The sequence below is a fragment of the Ascidiella aspersa genome, chromosome 9, assembly GCF_963924565.1.
Source record: "Ascidiella aspersa chromosome 9, kaAscAspe10.2, whole genome shotgun sequence".
Classification (NCBI taxonomy): Eukaryota; Metazoa; Chordata; class Ascidiacea; order Phlebobranchia; family Ascidiidae; genus Ascidiella; species Ascidiella aspersa.
Window position 1 is genome coordinate 21,434,855 of NC_139455.1, and position 20,985 is coordinate 21,455,839.

The 20,985-nt window shown below is 37.8% G+C and overlaps 1 protein-coding gene across 1 annotated transcript in view; it reads right to left on the minus strand.

The window, feature by feature from the left end:
• Positions 1-330: 330 nt before the first annotated feature.
• The window catches only part of LOC146133568 (uncharacterized), a 33,865-nt gene continuing 13,210 nt past the window's right edge, over positions 331-20,985 (minus strand). The window contains 11 exon segments of the mRNA XM_083396971.1: positions 331-1,435; positions 3,394-3,487; positions 3,927-4,023; positions 6,565-6,714; positions 7,670-7,889; positions 8,970-9,108; positions 11,266-11,390; positions 13,085-13,214; positions 14,392-14,448; positions 17,396-17,557; positions 20,582-20,733. Of these exon segments, the coding sequence (XP_083253097.1) occupies positions 618-1,435; positions 3,394-3,487; positions 3,927-4,023; positions 6,565-6,714; positions 7,670-7,889; positions 8,970-9,108; positions 11,266-11,390; positions 13,085-13,214; positions 14,392-14,448; positions 17,396-17,557; positions 20,582-20,733 (2,144 nt within the window). The 3' untranslated portion in view covers positions 331-617.

A 20,985-nucleotide genomic window follows, 5' to 3' on the forward strand; every position in this document is an offset into this window, starting at 1 on the left:
TACCGATGTATAATTACGTATAACATCATAAAAAATGGTCGACAGATATCCGGTGTTTTTTTGGTAAAACTAAAGAAAATTGACAGTATAGAATTCATACAGACGTTTGGACGAGTCAAATAACTTACGAAAATGCGTAATGTTGAATTGAAAGAAATTAGTTTTAGTTAAAAATGCGTGCTAAATCCAGCGCCCAAAGCTCCAGTGTCTGAATTTATGCTCAAGCAAATTTATCTCGAAACGGCCGAGGACTGAATTTACGCTCATGCGAATTTATCTGGAAACGGCCGAGGACTGAATTTACGCTCATGCGAATTTATCTGGAAACGGCCGAGGACTGAATTTACGCTCATGCGAATTTATCTGGAAACGGCCGAGGACTGAATTTACGCTCATGCGAATTTATCTGGAAACGGCCGAGGACTGAATTTACGCTCATGCGAATTTATCTGGAAACGGCCGAGGACTGAATTTACGCTCATGCGAATTTATCTGGAAACGGCCGAGGACTGAATTTACGCCCATGCGAATTTATCTGGAAACGGCCGAGGACTGAATTTACGCTCATGCGAATTTATCTGGAAACGGCCGAGGACTGAATTTACGCTCATGCGAATTTATCTGGAAACGGCCGAACTGTCTTCCGATAACGGCGATGGCTTCATTTGCGGGGAAACACCCGTAGGTGGAATCCCGTGGCCGAGACCCGAGTCCATCGAACCGACAGAAGTGAGGCCGCTTTGCTGGGGCGAACCAAGCGACAAACTGGAAGGTACCTGGAAGTGTTGGCCGGGCGAGCTGACGTCACCGGTGAGTGACGTGTCATTCGATGACGTCACGTCGTTTTCGGAAGCGTTCTGCGCCAGGCGCGGGGTTCGCATGGTTTCGGCGGTGTCGCCTTCCCAAAACTCGGTCATAAACAGCTGATCGCATTCGGTGTCGATTTCGTCCAGCATCGAGCCGATTGTGACGTCAGTTTCGTCGTTGCTGTTGTCCAATGGCGGCAGCGCTCGCGACGCATTCGAGAACGTGGGCATTGTGTTATTTTGATTCGAATTTGAAATTGACTCAGTTGCGCCGGTCTGCCACCTAGCGGCTTGCACTTTCTGTAGCGGCTCGTATCGAAGCTGACGCTCGTAACTGGAAGGATCGAAGTCGAACAACTTGGCCGGGGACGCCCCTTCGACGAAACTCTCCCCCGCCGAGGTGTCGACGATGGGAATTCCCCCAAACATGTCCCCCTCGAAGGGGTCATTGGGGGCCGGTTGCCCCACGCTTGCGGTTAGTGACGTATCTGAGAAGGGGGCTGCGTCGTCGGTGGGGAGGGAAGACCCCGTGAGCTGGGGACGCATTCGGGCACCTACTGGTGACGTCACTGCGTTGGGGCGCTGCACTTTGGGGGGAGGGTCCAGTCTCGGAAGGGGTGACGTGGCAACTCGGGGCCTGGAAGTTAAAACATTTTATTCTCTCATCCTAAAATGACTTGTTTTAAAACTGTACTGAACCCTATCTGCCACGTTTCTCTCTATCTTTATGGTAACCGTGAATTTACACGACAAAAAGTTTCTCATTGCTCAAGTAAATCTTATTTTAGCGCAGTAAACACAATAAGACTCGATTATTAAGATTCTATTTTGTGATTTTCAAGAAATGGGAGCTTTGGCAAATGTTATGTACAGAAAGCACATTAGTAGATATAAATTATCAAAGGTTTGGTTTTGAAATCCTATTTTACCCTCAACATTTTTTAATTGAAAAGTTAACGAAGGTCAGCTTTTCCCAATGATAACATTTAAACGAAGAAATATTAAATTGACTAGCGGGCAATCCAAAATGGAGGTTGGTTCAAAACGCCAGCAGCCAAATTTAAAATTTGCGAGGTCGTCATGAAAAATTATTCGGTGCTGTCCATCAAGGAGTTACATAAAACAGTGTTTAGAAAAACTTGATGATTGCGGCGAATTTAAATCGCAAGCAAAAAACAAAAATTACTATAACGGCAATTAAAGAATGCAAAATAACTAAATTTGCGATATAAAATTCCTCAACGCAAAACAACAAACCACCACTCCGCCATGCATTAAGGTGCCACCTCGAAGCTCTGTTTTACAGATCTAAAAATCCAAAATCGCTATCCAAGCAAACTTTATCAGTAAGCTTGGGAATGCTGTTAGTTTTATAAAATGTAAACATTATTCGATAATGAATCGAAAAGCCAAAAAAAAGGTCGAGTAGATCGACATCGTCTTGATTAAGACGTTTCGATACGAGCTTGTATAAACGACGCTGTACCTGTTCAACACTTGAAGGTACTAAATAATGCTCCAACCATAGTAACTTAGACTGATACCAGCTGTGTCCCACCTGTTATAAGTGATGCTTGAGTTACTTCTCAGTCACATTAACTGAAGATGATACAAGCTCGTATCGAAACGTCTTAATCAAGTTGGTGTCGACCTACTCAACCTTTTTGACTTTGCAATTCATTTTTAAGCTACATTACAGATCCGTGCATACTGCATGGTGTACGCATAAATATTATCCTCTAATTAGGCCAGTAACCAGACAGGACAGCCGGACATTGCGTTAAAAGCTTATTTTCCGCTAAAGCGGTGTTACTACTCCGCTACAACGGCACAGTGTGACGTCACTAGCTGCTGCTGCTGTTAATACTGACCACCGTTTGCTGGGGGGGTGAGTTTACACCATAGGGGAGGGGAGACCGCGGCTCATCGGGGCGCTGCAATGTGACGTAACAAAGTAAGGCGGTTTGCTGACGTCACGGCAAAGCGTAATCGACGTAAAAATATGAAATTTCAATATTAATTGATACGGGGATGTCTGATACTTGTCATTTCTTTCCGATAACGATTTAAGATATTTTAGACAAAAGTATTGCGATTCGATCCGATATCAAATGACGTCATTACTATGCACTAGGGCAACAAAATAGATTAAATTGAAATATTGAAAGGTACTTTATCCCGGTTATTGGGCGACAATTTGCTTTGCGTTTAGAAGTTTAGTTACCTCCAGTTGTTAACATTAGTATTTTTTGAAAAAAAAAAACACCTTTTAAGGTAGAAACGACGCATTGGATCACAATTCACGACTAAAATTTTTTTTACTTGGAATCGGATCGGCGATTCCGATTCCACCTTAGTATCGGACCAGTACCGATACCACCCCTTGGCGTCGGGTATCGGCTCCGATATGATATTATCAGACAACCCTAACCCGCTGTATAATCTTCAGTAAACAAATTCCTGTATTTTTTCATCAGACGAACAAAACAGAAATTCACAGCTATCCGCAATCACCAGTTTCGGTTTAAAATCTATTTACACAAATACATTGTCAAAGAATAGCGACGAAACGCTTCGTACAAACGACTTGGCACTCACCTTTCGGGTTTAGGTGAAGTGACGGGGCCTCCGCTGGGGGGCGATAGAGGTCGCCACTTGATGGGGTTTGACGCAGGGGAGTCCTGAGCGAAAATGTAAGCGTGAAAAAGTAGAAAAAAAGTTTTTAAAGTGCAATGGAACTTTAAATACACTGTCAAATTTACATTGATCTTTGTAAATGGCGTTATTTTTTTAGGGCAATCAGGTGGAAGGAGAAATCACTAAATCATTTTTTTTATGTATTATTGTATTTCAAACGGTCACAAAATACTATGTAGGGTAATCAGGTGGCACTATATGAAGGCAAATTGTGTTGTATTCTCGACAAGCTTTCGCAATACCGTGCTTTATCAGGTCAAAAGTAGAATTTTTTTTCTTTTTTCTACTTTGATCTGATAAAGCACGGTTGCGAGGGCTTGCCGAGAATTCAATACAATTTGTATTTACATTAATACAGTAAATGATGTTAAGCTAGCAGTCGTATTTACATTATACAAATAGCAGCCCAAAACAGTAACTTACCGATTTGCTTCTGACAGAGTCGCTTCGCCTCGGAGTAGTTTCGGTCGAAGAATCGGAGTTGTTCAGTTTCAGGATCGGGGAAAGAGTGAAACCGTTGCTGAAAAAATTAAAAAACCAAGCTGAATCAAAAAAGCCGAGTGTTATAAAAGTGGTAACTGTTGCTGAAAAAGACAAACAAAAATTTGTTTTTTCCAAAATACCTTAAAAAAAACGCTGGTTAGCAGTACCAGAATTGCAACAAAGGAAGTAAGAGAAACCAAGAATTAATGAATTGTATTAGCAAGGATCCCGAGTACGAAGTGCTAATGTTACTCCCGAGTACGAAGTGCTAATGTTACTCCCGGGTTACTTCCGTCCTGCTGTTTAAATTAATTTGTGGTTTGTGACGTCATAATATATTTAGTCCTACTCGACAAGCTATGGAAATAAAAAATAGCTATTTTCAACAATTAGTTAGCCTAGGCTAGCGTAATGTATATTTGTTGTTTTCTTGTTGCTTTCATGATGCTTTTTAATTATATGCCTACTGTTGTTTTTTATGCGGCTCTTTGCAAACCGTAGGATTGAAATGCGGCTCTGGCACTAAAAAGGTTGAGAATCACTGGCCTAGTGTGTGTATCTTCCAATGTAAAACCAAGTGTTATAAATATGGAAACCGTTGCTTACAAAAACAACAAACATTAAGTTGACGTAACAAGCCGAGTGTTTTAAATATGGTCTGACCACTATAAAGATATCATTTCTTAAAATATTGTCCAGGGACACCCTTGTTTGTCATTTGGTGCATTTTTCATTCACTGGATAATTGTTATTTTCTTCAAACGTCAGAATAAAATTAAGTCTTAATTGAAAGCATGTTGGACGAAATGCATGGGTTAAAAGTTAACCCGTCTCCATCAACAAAATTTGACTTCTCAAATCGATATGAAAATGTGGAATATTGAATAAATGCCAGCACTGAAGCTCCATGGTAAATTAATTGCAGCGCGCCAAATTAAATAGAAATAGTTTCAGCGTCCGACGAAAAAGCTTCAAAAGAAAAACATTTATAATAGAGTAAATGTTTAAAGAAGGGGGCGTTTTGAACGATTCGAATAATTAATTATATTCAAAACGTTCAAAATGCTACCTACTTCTGTATGGGCTTTGATATTCTTACTACGTCTTACCACAACCTCCAACCATTATTAAAAAAACAAATAAAAATGCCTGAATTAAAAGTTTTTATAATTAAATAATACGAATGACAAGTGCTTATTCTCCAACGGGACACCTGCAATAGAATAGAAACAAAACTAGCAAAATAGGAACACTCGTTTAAACAGGGCAAACGAAATTCGGATTTTGTGTCAAACTTGAAAGCGCAACAGCACGGGGCATGTGTGGTGACGCCGCACTTTCTACTCAACCAAATGAAATCTAATAGGTGTAGTTATAGTACGAGGTATAGTACGAATATCAAAGCCCATACAGAAGTAGGTATCATTTTAAAAGTTTCGAATAACTCTATATTCATTTTCTACATTGGTACAATGTATATTCCGACTTTAGTTGATACCTTAGCTCTTTGATATTCTAACTTTAGGTGCAGTTACTTACATTAAATGTTCTTCGCAATGTTCGACTCGTAAGCTACCTTATTCTATCATTTGATGTATTTATGACGCCATGAAGGTTCAAAAAAGTGTGCAGTTCACTTCAGTAAAAGCATATGGGCCTTTTATAATATTCCGTATACAGTTTTGTCTTGTAACGTAAAATGATTGCGGAAACAGTTTTTAGACTCGAGCATCACTCTAGGCTAGGGCACTCGCTCGATAATAATGTTAGACCAACTGGCTTTGCACAGTGTGTCAAGTAGGTTCAGCGACAAAAGGTAGACAATTAAGAAAATGACTGAACATTCGCAAAATCGATAACCTATGGTCATCAAAAAACAACGCCATTTTCAGAGAGACGACAAAACGCACGCTTCGCATAATGTATGAGAGCTTATTAAAAATTGAAAAGTTCTATCAATACTCGACTGAACCGAGCAAGTATATAGCACAATTACTCGCCGCGAATACTCGGTTAACGAGTATGGCGTTATTTTTTTTCTTTAGTTTAACTGAATGTTTTTAGAAGACGGTGATTCGAAAAAAACTAAAAAGTTAGTCAACTGTTTACGGCCTGCATCGCACAATTTTCTCGCTAAAATGAGAAAAAATCTTAATGCGTTTTTATTTTCATAAATTTGATTTCCATATTCCGTACACTGCACATTGTACAATTACTTTAAAAAATGTTTATTATAATTAGGTGCACAATTACAACAAGAAATGGAAAAATATATTACTCCAGCATATTTCGAGTTTCCGGGTTGTACTTGCGCATTAACCGTGATATTTAAACACGAAACCTAAAATCACAGGGGGGGGAACTGTGTTAAATAACTTTCAGAGAACTACATTCTTTGTTTTTTTTCCTTTATTGTTTGTCTGGTAGATACATTCTTTTGCCTATATTTGCAATAATATTGCCCTAAAAAATTGCCCAAATTAGTGGTCGAAACGTTGCTACTATAAAATTTGTTCGAAAGAACAATTCTACAAATGAAGCAAAAGAGCAAAAGGTTTTCACAAAATTTCTCAGTTACCTTTGACTTATGGTTGTGTGTTGCAAGGACTGCGAAGTCGACAGCATGGATGAGGCGTCCAGGTCGGTGGTCGCGCTTCGCTGGAGGCTGTTCGCGCTTCGCTGCACTTGCGAGGGAGTGGCAACTCCTGACGTCCAGATCGAGGTGTTACTGCGCATGCGCACAAAGCAAGTGTTTAAAATTGATCGCGACTCTCAGAAGCGTTCGGCTTTTCCTGCGACGCAGAGTTAGAGATTTAAAGCAGACGGCGAATCGACAAAACACAAATGATTTTTTGCCGTTGTTCGAAGTTATGTTGCCGAGAACGAAGTTCGCCGCTAACTTCAAACCAAGTCCAACTTAGAGGAGCATAATGGTTGGAGGTTGTAGTTAGACGTAATGAAAATATAAAAGCCAATACAGAAGTAGGTAGCATTTTGAACGTTTCGAATAACTCTTTATTCATATTCAACATGGTCTTACTGAGGCGAGATACACACTTTGTTTCGTAATAGCGTCATCAATAATATAGTTCAACTTCTAGCCAAACATGCGAAGAACATTTTACGTAAGTAACATAACCTCGTAAGAATATCAAAGTCAATATAGAACGCTTCGACGTTAAACAATCACACCTACTGACATTCTTACTAAAGTCGAACTTAAATTTTGCATTTTTTGCAAAAGGTCAGTACAAGACTTTGAAAATCAGAACCGCTTAATTTTGCGATAAATTTTTCATGAAGACTTAAAATAAAGTTTAAATTAGACAAATATTAAAAATTCCGATTAGAAAATTAGCTCGACGAAACCATTTTTTTTACGATTTTAAAAACTTAACTTTGTCTGTTGCAGCGTAATGGTTAGAAGTTGTAGTAAGACGTAGTAAGGATGTCAAAGACTATATACAGAAGTAGTTATAATTTTTAATGTTTCAAATAACTATTTTTTTTCAACCTTGTTGAAAATGATACCTTCTTCTGTGTGGGCTTTGAAATCCTTACTATCCAACAGACGCTCCAACAGACGTAAAAAACATTCAGAAACACGCAGCACCCCATAACACCAAGGCAAACCAGAATTCATCCCAAAAGGCAAAAAAATTGCATAAATCGCGCCAACTCACGCCGTGTCGTCAAAATTCAGCAGATCGAGTCCGTCGGCGGTCTTGGTCGACCCGAATGTGGCCCGGGTCGTCGACGCTTGGGAAAGGGCAGTGGTGCGGAGGGAGTTCCCCATCGTTTTTGTGACGTCATTGGAGCGCTCGGCCAATGACGTTTCTTGCTCCCCATCTTCTTCTTCGTCCTCACTGGAGCTGGAGGATTCGCTGGAGGATGCTGAGGATACTAGAAAGAGGAGGAGTTTAGAAGAGTCGTAAAAGCTGCTATTACATTAGGAAGCTAACACATAAACTTGTTTTGATAACTATTCCTTGTTTAATAACTAAAAAGGAGGAAAAGAGTTTAGAACAGTCGCCTAAGGTCTCCAGCCAAAAGACCGAAATAAGAACAACATCAACGTCAGAATAAAACCACTCCCCTAAAAATTTCATCTTTAACCCATTTTAACCCCACCCTTAAGTACATCACTAACTCCCTAATAATTTAAATTCTAGTTTAGAACATTTGCCAAGCTGCCGCCAGCGGGGTTAATCCTGCCGGTTTGCATGATATTACATTAAAGAAGCTGAAACCCAAAATTGTTTGAATAACTATTCCGCTGTTTGGCGGGGAAACAAAAAATTTCAATACGCGCGTATTCAAGTTTAGATAGGTACATAACAACATGATACTGGAAAGGGTTGAGAACAGTCGTCCAGGGATTCCAGACATACCGCCGAAATAAAACACAGTTCGGAATAAGGCCAAAATAGGAATAATACCTAATAATCATAATACCGTCTCCGGCGGGTTTTGATTTTATCCAGACGATTAAGTCCTTATTTTCTCGTGGTCGTTGGTCTTAATACTATGGTAGTATAGCTTATTCTGCTTTAGGCATTGTTGCTTTTTAGATCTTGTTGTGCCCATAAAGCTATTTGGTGGGGCAATAAAAAAATTACAATATGCGCGTAAAAAAGCGTTTTTCCAAGTAGAAATAGGTGCATAACACATACGTTTTTCAACCCAAATATTCTTTAGGCTTTTCTGTCTTGGTCAAATTGAGACATGTATCTGGCCATTCAAAAGGGAAAATATATATAAAACAAAATCAGCCACAAAATCAGACATTATCCGTTTCCTAATTAATTAGAATGAATTTTCGTAAAGAAATAAAAAATACTTGCTGCTATATTTGAAGTCATTGTCGTCATTTACGTGTAAGGGCGAGGAGATATCTTCTTATTTTTCACATCAGTGTGCCACTATTTTAACCCACGTAATCGTTTTTACCCCCATTGCAAAAGCTTTGTAACTCACAGGTACTGGTGTTTCCGTTGTTAATGCGTCTGGTCTTGCCCTGTCTGCGTCGTTGTGACGATTCGCTGTGTGTGGAAGGGGTGGCGACCAACATCGAGATGTTGGTATTTTCAAACAAACTAGCTTCAAGCATAGAAGGAGGGTTCTGAAAAACAAAGCCTCTAGTTAATTCGGTAGAAACTGCATTTGGAGAGAGTGGAGTCCACAAAGCACTTGGATGTGGACATAAAAAAAAGTTAAAAATACTATAGAGAGCCTTCATGTATTGGCATGACATAAAGCAAAACGTACCTAAAATCAATGAATATATATATTTTTTCGTTTTCATATTTCAAATTGGGAAAAAATAGATTTTGGGCACTTACAGCAAAAGGAGCAAATGCATTAAATATATATATATTTTTTTATTTCATTACTGGCCAATAAAAATAAGACAGCGGGTCGAATAGAAGATTCCGCGGGTCAGGTTTGATCCGTGAGTCTGTAGTTGGACCACGCTGGTTTAGCACATGGGTATTAGCCGGTCAATCAAAGATTCGCAAACCGCACGTGATTTTTGCTCTTATGTTCTCTCGTGTTTTTATGAATGTGCAAAACGAGGCCCATTGTCCAGAGTCCGGCCCACAGGAGCCATTTTTGTGGCCTACGCAGTCATCATTAGGAAGTCTGTTTAACTTAACCATTATAATGGTATGTTGTTGTTTCCAAAAGGATCATTGGCATTTTTGCCGCGCATAACGTCAAACAACAACGTGATCCTAAAAGAATGATTTAAGCAACGCTAAATACCACAACAAATTGTGCTTAAAAGTTGCAAAAAGTTTCTATTTTTTCCAACATTTGCCACTAAATTTGCTATGGTTGTTTCTCGACTAGCTCTCCTCTGAGCCTGTGTTGCTCAATTGGTAGAGCGACCGTCGATCGCCGCTGGAATTGAACCAATGGGAACGGGACTTAAAAAGTGGAAAAAAAAAATATATATATAAATATAAAAAAGTAAAAAATAAATAAATAAAAAAATAAAAAATAAAATAATCAACATAAATTAATAAATAAAAATTTCACTAAGACATGTTTTATTTCCACCAGCTAAACTACGAGAGATGCAAAAAGCTATATACATGCGCAATAGCACAATTTGCACTCCCTAAGATTTCTGAATTAACAGGACCACCCAGTCGACACTTAATCGATAAAATCCTAAGCACATTTTCCCTAAAATCGTGACTTCTGTTAATTGCAATTCATCGCAACTTAATTGGCTGCACTGATTCGGGACAGAGCGAAATCGATTAGAGCTTGACAGCTTGCTTGTGCATTCTTCTTTGTGCTAGCCATGATAGTATTGACTTAAGTGCCGGAAAGTCAATGTTTTTAAATGACTTGACTTGAATTAAGTCTTTTGAACAAATGACGTGGGCTGAAACGGAGTCTTTTCGTTAAGCAACATGCAACAATTACAAATAGTTTACAGCTTCTTTTTTATGACAAGGACGTGACTTTAAGTCGACTTGCTCAAATTATGATCTTGACTTGTTATTTATTCCAAAAAAGGTATTTTACATTTAAAAATGACTTGTTTACAACACTAGCGCTATCACAGTTTACATGGATACTTAAAATCCGATTTCGCTTTATTCCCAATCGAATGGCTTTGAAAAGGCGATAATATATGACGGCTGTTAATGTTGTCGCAAACAGTTTTAAAATGCCAAATCACACAAATGAAAAGCGTTGAAAAAAGGTTTATTTGTTTGTTTTGTCAATTTATTGCTATTTAAAATGCTGACTTCCAATTACTGCCAAAATTCAGTAAAGTGGCGCGAACCAACAGGCGAAAAGAGCTTGTTAACCTCAATATCGTTACTACATAGTCTTTTGTAAACCATGATTTATTTTTTTTTACGTTTAAATTTCACATCTGACAACTCTCACCAATAAAAGCCTAATTCCAGTAGGATACGTAATGCACTAAGAACATAATCAAAACTTGAGCGATTACACATTGGAACAGCGGAGAAAAAAAATTGACGCTCTAGGCGACCCTGCAAAACACCTATTTTCTTCGGAGCATAATGGTTGGAGGTGTTAGTAAGACGTAATAAAAATATCAAACCCCATACAGAAGTAGATAGCATATTGAACGTTTCGAATAACTCTACATTCATTTTTACGAATAAAGAGTTATACGAAACATTCAAAATGATACCTATACTTCTGCATGGGCTTTGATATTCTTATTACCTATTTCCTTGTTACTGTTACAAATAGCTGACCCTGTGATCGGCTTTAATTGGCTTACCTTTAGCAGGTCAAAGTCGTAAGCTTGCAGGTGGGTGAGCGAGGGTAAGTTGGACAGGGGAGTCCCCGCACCTACGATTACAGGGGCGATGGACGAGTCCCCGAGACCTTGTGTGGAAGGATTGCCTGTAACACATAGGACATAGGCGGAGTGAGTACTTAAGTTTCGTTGGCTAGTAGTTTATTTAAACCAGTGGTTTCCAACCAGTGGGCCTCGAAGCATTTCTAAATACTACAGTTTTCTATTAGATCGGGAAATTATTGAATTATCATTACGTAACGTTTATGCAACAATATCACAAATACTTAACAATTAGATGTAAGGTGTTGCGATAACTATTTCAGTACGTAAGCACTGATATAAACCAGTGGTTCCCAAACTGGGGGTCTCCAACTTCAAAAGAGTCGCAGGAAGTTATCTGAGGGGTCGTGGCGTGTTATTTGCCAAAAGGAAACTTTTGACTTTTAACAGAAAAAAACAGCATAGACTAAAAATTTTACAGTAGTCTGATAATGGTCTTTATAAATTTCGCGCCTTTGAGCCAATCGTGTTACTATTACTTTTGCGTACACTCAATGACCGAGGAACATATACTATTTTTTTTAAACTTTACAGATAGTCGCCGGGTCAGGCACTGTATTTCTTTAAAATTATTCTGGAATGTCATTCTTTGCATATAACTTTTACTACCTATTGATTTATAAAGGCATTTGACCCTGGTCTATGTGTAACATACATAATGGGTCGCAAACGCTTTTTAAAACTGAAAAGGGGTCACAAGAAGAAAAGGGTTAGGAACCACTGGTACAAACTTTCTGAGGTGAAATATTCCGGTTGTTCCAAACAAATTACATCCAATGGTCGCCAAAACATTAAGTTTTAACTAGAGATCGACCGATATCTGTTTTTCTGACCCATACCAATACCGATACCCGATTTTTTTACAATTTTGTCAACTGATACCCGATACCGATTTTTTATAAACCTGGCAGATGTTTAAAACTTGAATTATTTAAAAATAAAATCCAAATAACGTTTTAATTTATATACCTATATATTAATTATTAAACTGCAATTTTGCATAATGCCTTAACATGATGCTAAAACCCAAATCTTTTTGATCAAAAAATGGGTAATTGTTTGTTGGTACAGGAAAAATTATATCATATTTTCATAATAACATATCAGCAAAAGTATCGGCCTACATTTACCGATACAGATATATCGGTAGAATAATATCGGCCGATATTAGGCTTGCCGATATATCGGTCTATCTCTATTTTTTACGTACATGCCAAAAGCAGCAATTCCTTCTTCCGAAAAAACACTCTTTAGGAAATATTTAACGTATAGGTGCTCAAAACCATAAAAGGAAATAATGTTTTACAAACAACTTCAACGTTGTAAAAAAGCAGTTTGGCGGCATTTCAAAATGTTAACATCTTTGCCCTTCGAAACGCTGTTCACAGAAAAATAAAGAATTTTAGTTTTTTCACAGGGGAACATTTGCAAAAAACAAAAACGAATTTTAAATTTATTTTTGTAATTTATTTTTGTGCAGCTTTGCAAACATTGAAAACAACAGCATAAATAATAACACAAGGACAGTTAAACTAAAGGACCTCAGGGACATCGAAGCCAGCTGTCCGAAAAAAAAACCGCAAACCTTCCCAGAAACCGTAAAAAAACAGCGCATTTTTCTAACGCCCATCGCCATATATACGATTCGGTTTTAGTGGAAGACTTCGTGCTGATATACCTCGTATACCCACAGCCACAGAGCTTTAAAAGTCAGCAACTAAGAGTACTTAGTGGTCACCTGATATCACCTGACCCTGCATCTGCTGCGCGCTTAACACTTGTAGTTCGAGGTGTTTCACCACAGTTACCAGGTCGCTCATTTGCGAGATCAGTTCGCGGTTTTGCAGCAGGAGTTGGTGGTTTCGTGCCTGCGTAACAAAAAACAAGGAGATTTTTACAATAGGGGAGAAAAATGAAAAGGTTATGTGTGATGTCGGGTCTCATAACAACTGCAGAAGCGTCAGATTTTTGTCAGCAATCTAGCACTTCAATCTATATATATATATTTCAATAAAAGTATAAAAGCCATAATATTCGATAAAAACGACATCAGCAATAACTCATGCCAACATCAGTGTAAAAATGAAGTGAAGATAAAAGCGATAAATTTTTTACACTGATGATGGCATGAGTTATTGCTGAAACGTCTGTAAATTCCGATATGTCGTTTTTATCGAATATTACGGCTTATATATATTTTTTGAAATTACTAAAGAAACCCGTGTATTGTGTTCCAAGTGTTTTATAATGTTTATTTAAAAAAAATCAACTCGACAATAAATTAGAAAAAATACATATATAGATAGGCCTGAACACTCAACTATAAAAAATGTGTTGTTTTTATACCATTTTCGTATATCGGTAATAACGATTATATTTAGTTGTGGGACTTGGGGGTGAATGCCAGGCAAAACGTGCTTTAACCACACTTGTAAATTACAAACGTGGGCTAAATGTTAACAACTAAAATACCCGTAAATTGGTGCCAAATTGCAAGGTAATTACGTTCTTGATGAATAATGCATTGGCAATGGAGAGGTGACCTTGGGGATCGATGAATAAATTAAGACTGGCACAAACTTTGAAAACGACCAAAATAAAAACGATTTCTTCTGTTCAGTTTAAGACTCGGATGAATAAAACTTTTACGGAAGGGTATTTTCTACAATTTTTTTATCAGCATAGTTACATTCCTTGTAAGTTCATTGATAAAAAATAAAATCTATGGAAAACAAAAGGGAAAAATCTAAACAAAACCTATTCATAGTATTACAAAATGTTGGATGATTTATTATATGGGGTTGTTTATCTTCTTTTTTCTGTTTTCATATTACCTAATCTGCCAAACTAACCCTATATAAATCACATATTCTTATAATATTTGACAAATATGTGTAAGTATGATAGTAGTTGTTCATTTTTGCTCAAAGATTTTTATTTTTACAGAACCATTGTTGTTTTGGGGGCTTTTGGTCTTAAAATGGATCAATTCTTTCGCCAAACGGTTGCGGAAAAGATAAAAAAGAAAGAAGTACTGGTAGTTACCTGGGCTTTTACTCTGGCCGAAGTTTCAGCGGACAATTGGTCGGTGAGGAGTTGCACCTGAAGAAAAAATAAAAGCTGGTTAAGTAAGCTACCTATATAGCAATGCCCGGGAAACACTTTCCCAACTTTTCAAATCGGTCTGATGCTTACTTCACTGCTAAGCTCCCGTTTTGTTTTTGCGAGTAGACTTGGACAACAAGACTTTTTTTAGGTTTTGATTCGATTAGAATTCGAATTAGATCATTTTATTTTTTTTTTCAAATTGTTACCGAATTCTTAAAAAACGAATTTTGACTAGAATTTAATTCATTCTCAATCAATTTAGTTTAAGTCACAAAGAATTTTTACAAGAATGTGAATCTTAAATATTTGTGTGCTAAATGTTATGCCTTTTAGCAGAGCTGGCGTGGTATGCCATAGGGCGGATGTTTTCGCTACAAGGAGAGAGGCGGGACAATAATCTTAAAGACAGAGGTTTTTGCCCAGACATAAAAATAGTCTACTTTTTGGAGAATTACTCGCTTGAGATGCGATCTTGCCTTGGTAGTTTCTATGGCGGTCTTAGTAAAGTGTAGCGCGGTGTAACCGCCCAATGGTCCAAGTCAATTATCACGCTTATTGCAGTTATCACTCGTATTTGTATAATTTAGTTTGAACAATTTTAGAACCATTACGACGCGAGTCAATTCGTATCAAGCATTTTCCTATGAAACAAAACATACAATGCTGAACACAGACACTTTGAGCAAAAATATATGTACAAGTTAGGACAAAAGTTAGTTGTAAAACGAAAGATTGGCTCGAAACGCAAAAAAATTCCAACTACTGAGAGCCATGACATAGTGTCCAACCTCCAGATCCAATAAAACTAATTTTGGCACATTTTTGGTCGTACGTAGCTGCAATAAAACTATGTTTGGCACCTTTTTTGGCGTACGTAGCTGCAATAAAACTAATTTTGGCACATTTTTGGCATACGTAGCTCCAATAAAACTAATTTTGGCACATTTTTGGTCGTACGTAGCTGCAATAAAACTAATTTTGGCACATTTTTGGTCGTACGTAGCTGCAATAAAACTAATTTTGGCACATTTTTGGTCGTACGTAGCTCCAATAAAACTAATTTTGGCACATTTTTTGGCGTACGAAGCTGCAATAAAACTAATTTTGGCACATTTTTGGTCGTACGTAGCTCCAATAAAACTAATTTTGGCACATTTTTGGTCGTACGTAGCTGCAATAAAATCAATTTTGGCACATTTTTGGTCGTACGAAGCTGCAATAAAACTAATTTTGGCAAATTTTTGGTGGTACGTAGCTGCAATAAAACTAATTTGGGCACTTTTTTGTCCGTACGTAGCTCAGATAAATTATAGTTGGGGGGTACTTAAATTTAATATTCCTTGCAAGATTGCGATAATGTGGGCATCAGGAGACGACTGGAGATCGAATTTTAGTAAAAAAAAATTAATTTATTTTGCTTGGTAAAAAAAGTGCGCAAGTGCCCAACATTGCGAAAAAAAAGCGCTTAGCGGGAACACTGTTTACAAGTCTTTTCCGAAAAAGTTTTAATTTAAATTCTTTGTTTTGTCTAAAGGACAAAAAAGCCGTTGGACAAAGTAGCAAATTTGGTAAAATCCGAATTAGATTAGAACTAGAATTCGGGCACACATGCAATTCTCAAATTAGATTAGAATAAGAAATAGTCGCATTTCGCTTTAATTCATTAAATTAGAAAACTAGAATTTTGTGCATTTGGAATATACACGGTCGTTTTTTGGTGTACTTCAGGCGTCTTGCGATCTAGATAAGGTTTGTGGTGATCTACCGCTTATTCCCCAAGGCTCTTCTACAGCCTTTGCGTGTCGTCAGGTAGGTAAAGCGTCAAGGCGATTGAGTTGGGAATTGGGATAAAAGTCATGGCCCACTTGACAGAAGCCAAACCCAAGTGACTGCAGATTTAATTTAAATAATGTTGATTTTAGTTTTTAGCGTGTGGAGTCTATAATCTAGATTCTAGATGGTGGCCAGTTTTTTTGGCTTTTTGCTGGCTCCTTCAACATATTTTTATGTATGCCCTTTCTATTTACATATTTAACCGTAACTCTTGGTATATAGTAAGAATATCAAAGCCCATAAAGAAGTAGGTATCATTTTGAACGTTTCGAATAACTCTATTCAATTTCAACATCAGAGATTGCCGATCCGATGTGAAATTAATTTCGGAACTTCAGCCGGGACTTGCGATCCTAAACAGGGATTCTACCTTGAAAGGTAAGTTTATCCAAAAACGGTATATTAACAACAGGAGGTAACTAAACTTGCTAACGCTAAGCAAATTTTAGCCGAACATCCTTAAGAAAAAATATACCTTTAAACGTTTGAATTTCATCTATTTTACTTGTTTGAGCATAGTAATGACGTCACTTGAAATCTGTTCGGATCGCGATAATTTTTGTCCAACATATCGGGCCTCGGTATCGGAATAAAATATCGAGTATCGGACATCTCTAAGTCAAATCTAAGCGTAAGTCGTCAAGTGGGTAATTGCATATAAAAGATAAAGCGCCTATCGTTAAGCAGTGCGACCTCCAAAAGGGCTCAATATACAATACATACTACACGGCATGTGGCAATGCAGCACTGGATAATATGCGATAATGAAAATCACCTGACCCTTGACAGATAAATGTCGATCCTCAAGCCTAATTCCTGATCAGTAACAGTACAATGCTCTAACAAAGCTAGCAATTCAGGTCAGACTCTTTTTAAGGATCTACATAAATTGCTAGCTTTGATAGAGCATTCTGCCCCTCCAAAGAACTACAAAAAGCCTGCTTCGCTAGAGACGTAGGCCGAAATTTAAAAAATTGCGTTTAATTGCATATGAAAGTTAAAGCGGTCATCGTTAGACCGTGCGACTTCCGAAGAGGCTCATTAAACAATTAAACATATTATACTTCATGTTCATTTAAATTGCATACAACAACCTTTCGTATCTTACCTGTGCGACGGCCACCTGACTTTGCTGCTCGGCTTGTTGAAGCTGCTGTTGCAAAAGTTGGATCTGGTGGTGGGTGCTCAGGGGGGCGTGGCCCGCAGTGAGGGGCGGCACCGAGCTGGTGAGGGCGGATCCGTTTACCCGGTTGGTTGGAGGGGAGGCGGACTGTGGAAATGTAAAATACACAGTTTAAAAAGTTGTTTGTAAATGAGTAATTCTAAATAGGGCAGTGGTTCTCAAGCGGGGTGCCGCGGCGTTTTAATGCTGGTGCCGATAGGTATTTAAGATTTTTTTAAGAATCTGATTTTTGCTCAATTGGTAAGCTTCTTGACACAACTATTTGCGCACGATAAGAGACCATTATATCAAATGACTTTTTCCTTCATGTTTCAAGTTGATTGTGTTGTACCAGTTCCATTTATAGTGACATTTCAGTAAAATACTCCACGAAAATTCCAGTCGGGGTGCCGCAAATCTATTTATTATTTTGAGGGGAGCCGTAAGCCATAAAAGGTTGAGAATCACTGGAAATAGGGTGATACGCCTCATAGCACGCTTTTCTACGCCCAGCGTACTTAGAAGCGCAGTCCTCCAGTTATTATTGTTTTTGTGTCTGTCACACACGTCTTTGCGAGCATGTGCCTGCGGATATGTTAGACTTCATATTTCTTATTGCATTTTTATTAATGTTTTTTTAGTGCCCTTTTCTACTTTATCATTTTTATCCCCGTTTTCTCGCGCTTGTGCTTCTACTTCGTGCGTTTTAATTGCTTTTGTTTCTACTTTGACCTGATGGAAGCACCGTTGTGCGAAAGCTTGTCGAGAATTCAATACAATTCGTCTTTATATTGCGCCACCTTATTACCTATTTTATAAAACGGGCTTTTTATAAATAAAAAGCAGAAATTTTGGAACAACGTCGCCTTAAACTGTGGGTGGTGTTTGAAATAGTGTTATTTATCGTCAGAGAAGCCTTTACGCCTGTTCGTATATATATATATATATTTTTTTTTTTTTGCATACTACTTAATCTGTCGAACTACTTTTATATTATAAAAGAAAAATAATGATAATATTTTATATTATATTTTACAAATATGTGGAAGCAAGATAGTTGTCCATTTACGTCGCTATGAACCATATATAACTGCTGCTGGCAATCGTTTAAAGGCAATTTTAGTTCAAGTTTGAGCAAACAACGTGATGACTGGTCTTGATTGTTATGTATATGGTACAATCAGTTATGGCATAAATGAGAGAAACCAGGCTTAGCGCTAAAAGTCGTCATTTAATAACGTCACAAAAGCGCAGTGCAGTGCGCACACAGCCCACAGAATTACTTCGAAATAAACGACGTTTCTGTGGTTATACTATTTTAGCGTTATGGCTCGAAGCGTTGCATAGGGTCTGACTGACGTCGTAAACAGTCAGTTCTGACGTAGGAACGTAAAGACGCACACGGAACGCTGGAATTTGCAGACGCGGATGCCGGGGCCAATCGACAGGGCCAATATAACGCCTGGCTAAATTTTTGAGGGTTGGTTATGCCTTTTTGCAACAATGAAGTCGAATGTTAAATTGAAAGGGAGCAACTAGACTTGGACAACTAGATTTATTTTGGCTATTTAAAATTAAATTAGAATTAAAATTAGATCATTTTATTTTTTCCAAATTAGATTATAACAAGAATTTGAATTGCTGAAATCTCAAAAACCAAAATAAAAACTAGAAATTGAACTAGAATTTCATCTATAATCACAATAGATTTAAGTCTCAAATCATTCTCATAATATTGGGAATGGAAAATATTCCTGTGCCAATTTTTATATGTTTAAAAATATTTAAAAAAATAAGTTTTAGCAACGGTGTAAAAATGATGTACCATATTAACGACCAAAGTGTTTTAATTTAAATAAATTGTTTCGACTGAGAGACTAACAATGCCGTTTGACAAAGTAGCATTTTGGTAAAATCGGAATTAGATTAGAACTAGAATTCGGCCGCGCAAACATCTCCAACCAAAAATATCCAACCCCTTCAAAATAGCAATGTAACACTGAATATGTGATAATAGAAATCACCTTGACCCTTGCAAGATAAATGTCCACAATAATTCCTGATCAATAACAGCAGAATACTCTAGCAAAGATAGCAAATCAGACCAGACGTTATATTTTAATAGTGACTGAATTGAATTGCCAGCTTTGCCAGAGTATGCTGCCCTTCCAAAAGAGCTAAACAAAGCCTGCTGCGCGGCAGAGACGCAGGCCGAAATTTGCGGAATTCGCTTAATCGTGCGGTTTCGCGAAAAGGCAAAACAGCGTCTGGCGTAAAACGAGAGTAAAATGATCGGCTGATGCTAGCCGCGCCAGGTGCTGGAAGCATTGCTAGCACTAGACCCGCCGCTCTCGTTTGTTTTGATGTCGGCCAAATCAGCGCTTTCCACGCAGGGAATGTGATAAATGGCATCGTCAGCTAGAGGCAAATTGCCCGTACACTCTTTTACGGTGACTTTTTGGAGGAAAATGTGTTAAGTCTTTACCTTTGACAAGCGCATATTGAGTCTCGAAATGGTGCCGTAAAAAAAAAAACATATTGTTTTGTAGTTTAAAAAATACGCACAATTTTTGTTGACAAGCCTTGACCACCATATCGTTATGCCGAAAACTGGCAATAAATTACGTAGGCTAATAGTCATAGTTTTGGTGTACAACCTCTGTTTTTATTATGCTCTCATTAAACTTTTCCTCAAAAACTGGGCGTGTTTCCTTCTTATAAAAAATAGGTTTCCAGTTAACGGTGACAATACTGATGGTAAAATCGTTAAGAAGTTAATTCGTATCTTATGATATTCAGTTGAAACTTGAAAATAAACAGTTTTCTCAAGTGTTTACAATATCACGTTTGGGGTATTAAAGAGATTACCCAAAAAACAATTTATAACTGGCTGTACTTTCAACAATTATTAAAACAGATTAAAAAAATTAAAAAAAAAACGCTTTACACTGGCATTCTCTTACGATATATATTTATATAACATAAAATATCAAAAATTTTACGGTAAAAACGGGAAATCAGGTGGAACTACATAAAGACAAGTTGTTTTGAAATCTCCAGAAGCTTCGCACACCAGCGCTTCATCAGGTCAAAGTACGGTAAAAAAAACAGGTAAAACGGTAAAAAAATCACCTTTGCAGTCACAGAGTCGAGGTCAGTGACACCGGTTCTTGCGCTTTCGGCGAGATTGGCAGGCTGCACAACATCCACCGCGTCTATGTCAGTTTCCTCGATCTCGCCGTTCAAACCCATTCGTTCGTTGCCACCGAGGGTAACTTGCCGTTCTATTTGGAGAAAAAAAAATATGATAACACTCGTTATTGTCTGGAGCATAATGGTTTGAGGTTGTAGTAAGATTTAGTAAGAATATCAAAGCCTTTCTGCTGCAAATTTTTTTTTTATTTATGTCCACTTTTTATATACTGGGATTTCAGCAAAAATCAAGGCTTTTATGGAATCCTGCACTACAATCGGTTGAAAATCAAGATTCAGAATAAAAGCGTAGTAAGAATATCAAAGCCCATACCGAAGTAGGT